The 2,335-nt window shown below is 49.6% G+C and overlaps 1 protein-coding gene across 1 annotated transcript in view; it reads left to right on the forward strand.

The window, feature by feature from the left end:
* Nucleotides 1-2,130, forward strand: part of IRX5 (iroquois homeobox 5) — a 4,137-nt gene extending 2,007 nt beyond the window's left edge. Inside the window, 1 exon segment of the mRNA XM_027771840.1 lies at nt 9-2,130. Coding sequence (XP_027627641.1) covers nt 9-603 — 595 coding nt within the window. The 3' untranslated portion in view covers nt 604-2,130.
* Nucleotides 2,131-2,335: the final 205 nt, after the last annotated feature.

Below are 2,335 nucleotides of genomic sequence, written 5' to 3' on the forward strand. Positions count from 1 at the left end.
CTTCCGGTCTCGGCCCCTCACTACCCCGCAGGCACACCGGCGCCCGGTCCGCACCCAGCCCCGGGAGAGCTGCCCCCGGGGCCCGGCGGGCCCTCGGTCATCCACTCTCCGCCGCCACCGCCGCCGCCTGCGGTGCTTGTCAAGCCCAAACTGTGGTCTCTGGCAGAGATCGCCACATCCTCGGACAAGGTCAAGGACGGGGGCGCAGGGAGCGAGGGCTCTCCGTGCCCACCGTGCCCCGGGCCTGTAGCTGGGCAAGCCCTAGGAGGCAGCCGCGCGTCGCCGGCCCCGGCGCCGTCGCGCTCGCCCTCTGGGCAGTGTCCTTTCCCGGGCGGGACGGTGCTGTCCCGGCCTCTCTACTATACCGCGCCCTTCTATCCTGGCTACACGAACTATGGTTCCTTCGGACACCTTCACGGCCACCCAGGGCCAGGGCCAGGGCCCACCACCGGCCCGGGCTCTCATTTCAATGGATTAAATCAAACCGTGTTGAACCGAGCGGACGCTTTGGCTAAAGACCCGAAAATGTTGCGGAGCCCGTCTCAGCTAGACCTGTGCAAAGACTCTCCCTATGAATTGAAGAAAGGTATGTCCGACATTTAACGCGGGCTGCGTGGGTCCTGGACTTTTCTAATTTATTAAAAACATGGCCTTGGGAGTTATTTTTCCATCATCAAGAGAGAAAGAGAAAAAAAAATTAACTACCCCTCCTATCAAAAGTTTATAGTTTATGGAGATGGATGACATAAAAATGTAAACATCTCCACACACAAAAATGTCTTAACCAACCGAAAAGAAAAAAATTTAAAAAGGATTTGTATTAAATCTTATTCTGTATATTTAATGTAGCATTTTTGTATTTAAATTGATAATTCAATATCTTTGAAGTAAATTATGAAATCAAGACACCTGTACAGGCATTTAATGTTTTTTTGTAATATAAATATATACATTTGTGTTTCCCCAAAAAACTGTTTCATAGTTTAAAATACAAGTTTAATTTAATTTTTTTACACCTATTGATTTTCCCAGGTATGAGCTAAAGTATTATTACAGAAAGGAAACAGGTTATACTCCTAGATTTAAAAAGTAAAAGAAATGACAGCCGCCTTTGTAAAATGCAAAATATTTAATTAAAAGAGATTTTAACATAATCAGAGCCACTGATTACTTTTTAGAAGCCTCAATAAACTGTCCATTGCCTTGGTGAAAAGGCACAAACTGCAACTTTTTTTCCCTCCCCGAAGTGGGGAATGAAAGGTTCCACACAGACCATCAGTGTGCCTGGGGAAAACCTTAATTAGGCTGCAAGCCCCGGGGAACCTGGCCCTGCCCGGAATGCAGATTTGGATCGCTGCTGCGGTCTGCTTGGGGGAGATTGGACCCCGGAGGAAGAAGAGAAATCAAGTGTGTGCCCAGAAGGGAGAAAAGATGGCAAAACCAGCTAGCGACACGCACCACCCCAGCGCTATCGCTTAACCTAATTACTTCCAATCAGTGTCGTGTTTTATGCAAAGCAATCAGCTGGTGAACTTTGCTAATGAGTTCGATTTTATGCCGGATTTAGCCCTTATTACTATTTCAAAGGTGCTTCGGGCTAACGCGGGAAGGGAGCCTTAAGGGGATGCCAAAGAGAAAGAAGGCTTTCCCAAGTCACTGTCTTCTGTTACCCCTTCAACATTGGGCATTGATCACTTCTTTGGATTTGATTAAATTAGCGAACGCCCCATCCGCGACCATGCGGGTGGCGAGCAAGCCTCGTCGATGCCCCGCGCAGCCCTGGGGCTGGGGCCGCAGGACGGGCGAGGGGACGGTTCCCCCCTTTCACAGGTAGGTGTCACACTTGTCCTGAATTTCAAGCCTGCACTTTGCAGAGTCGGAGATTGGAGAGTGGGTGGAAGGGGGAGGAGGGAGCGCCACAGCCACTTGGGGGAAGCGAGAGGGGCCCCGAAAGGATCCAGAGATCGCTCCTCTCCACTGGCCTCATTTTAGACAAGGGACCCTCCAAATTTACCTAGATAACGAGACCATTACTCGATCAGATTTTATCACTGTCTCCAGCTCAGATTCAAGAGTACGAGTAGTTAACAAAAGTGTTTTCGAGGTTTTATTTTCTGGTTTTAATCCGCATATTTCATCTCAAAATGAAAAATCAGGATGCATCTCAATCTTAACCGAGGAAGACACACGCCCTGCGCCCGAGGCCGCCAACACAGTGGGCTCCGGCTTGGCTACGGTGTTCCACGTCTCCATTTTGCTTCCGAGAAACAGAGCAATCGACGTGTTTTACTTCGTGGGAAATGTTCGGTGGTCTGGGAAGGGTGGAGCTAGTACG

The sequence above is a fragment of the Tupaia chinensis genome, unplaced genomic scaffold (assembly GCF_000334495.1).
Source record: "Tupaia chinensis unplaced genomic scaffold, TupChi_1.0 Scaffold000235_1, whole genome shotgun sequence".
Classification (NCBI taxonomy): domain Eukaryota; kingdom Metazoa; phylum Chordata; class Mammalia; order Scandentia; family Tupaiidae; genus Tupaia; species Tupaia belangeri.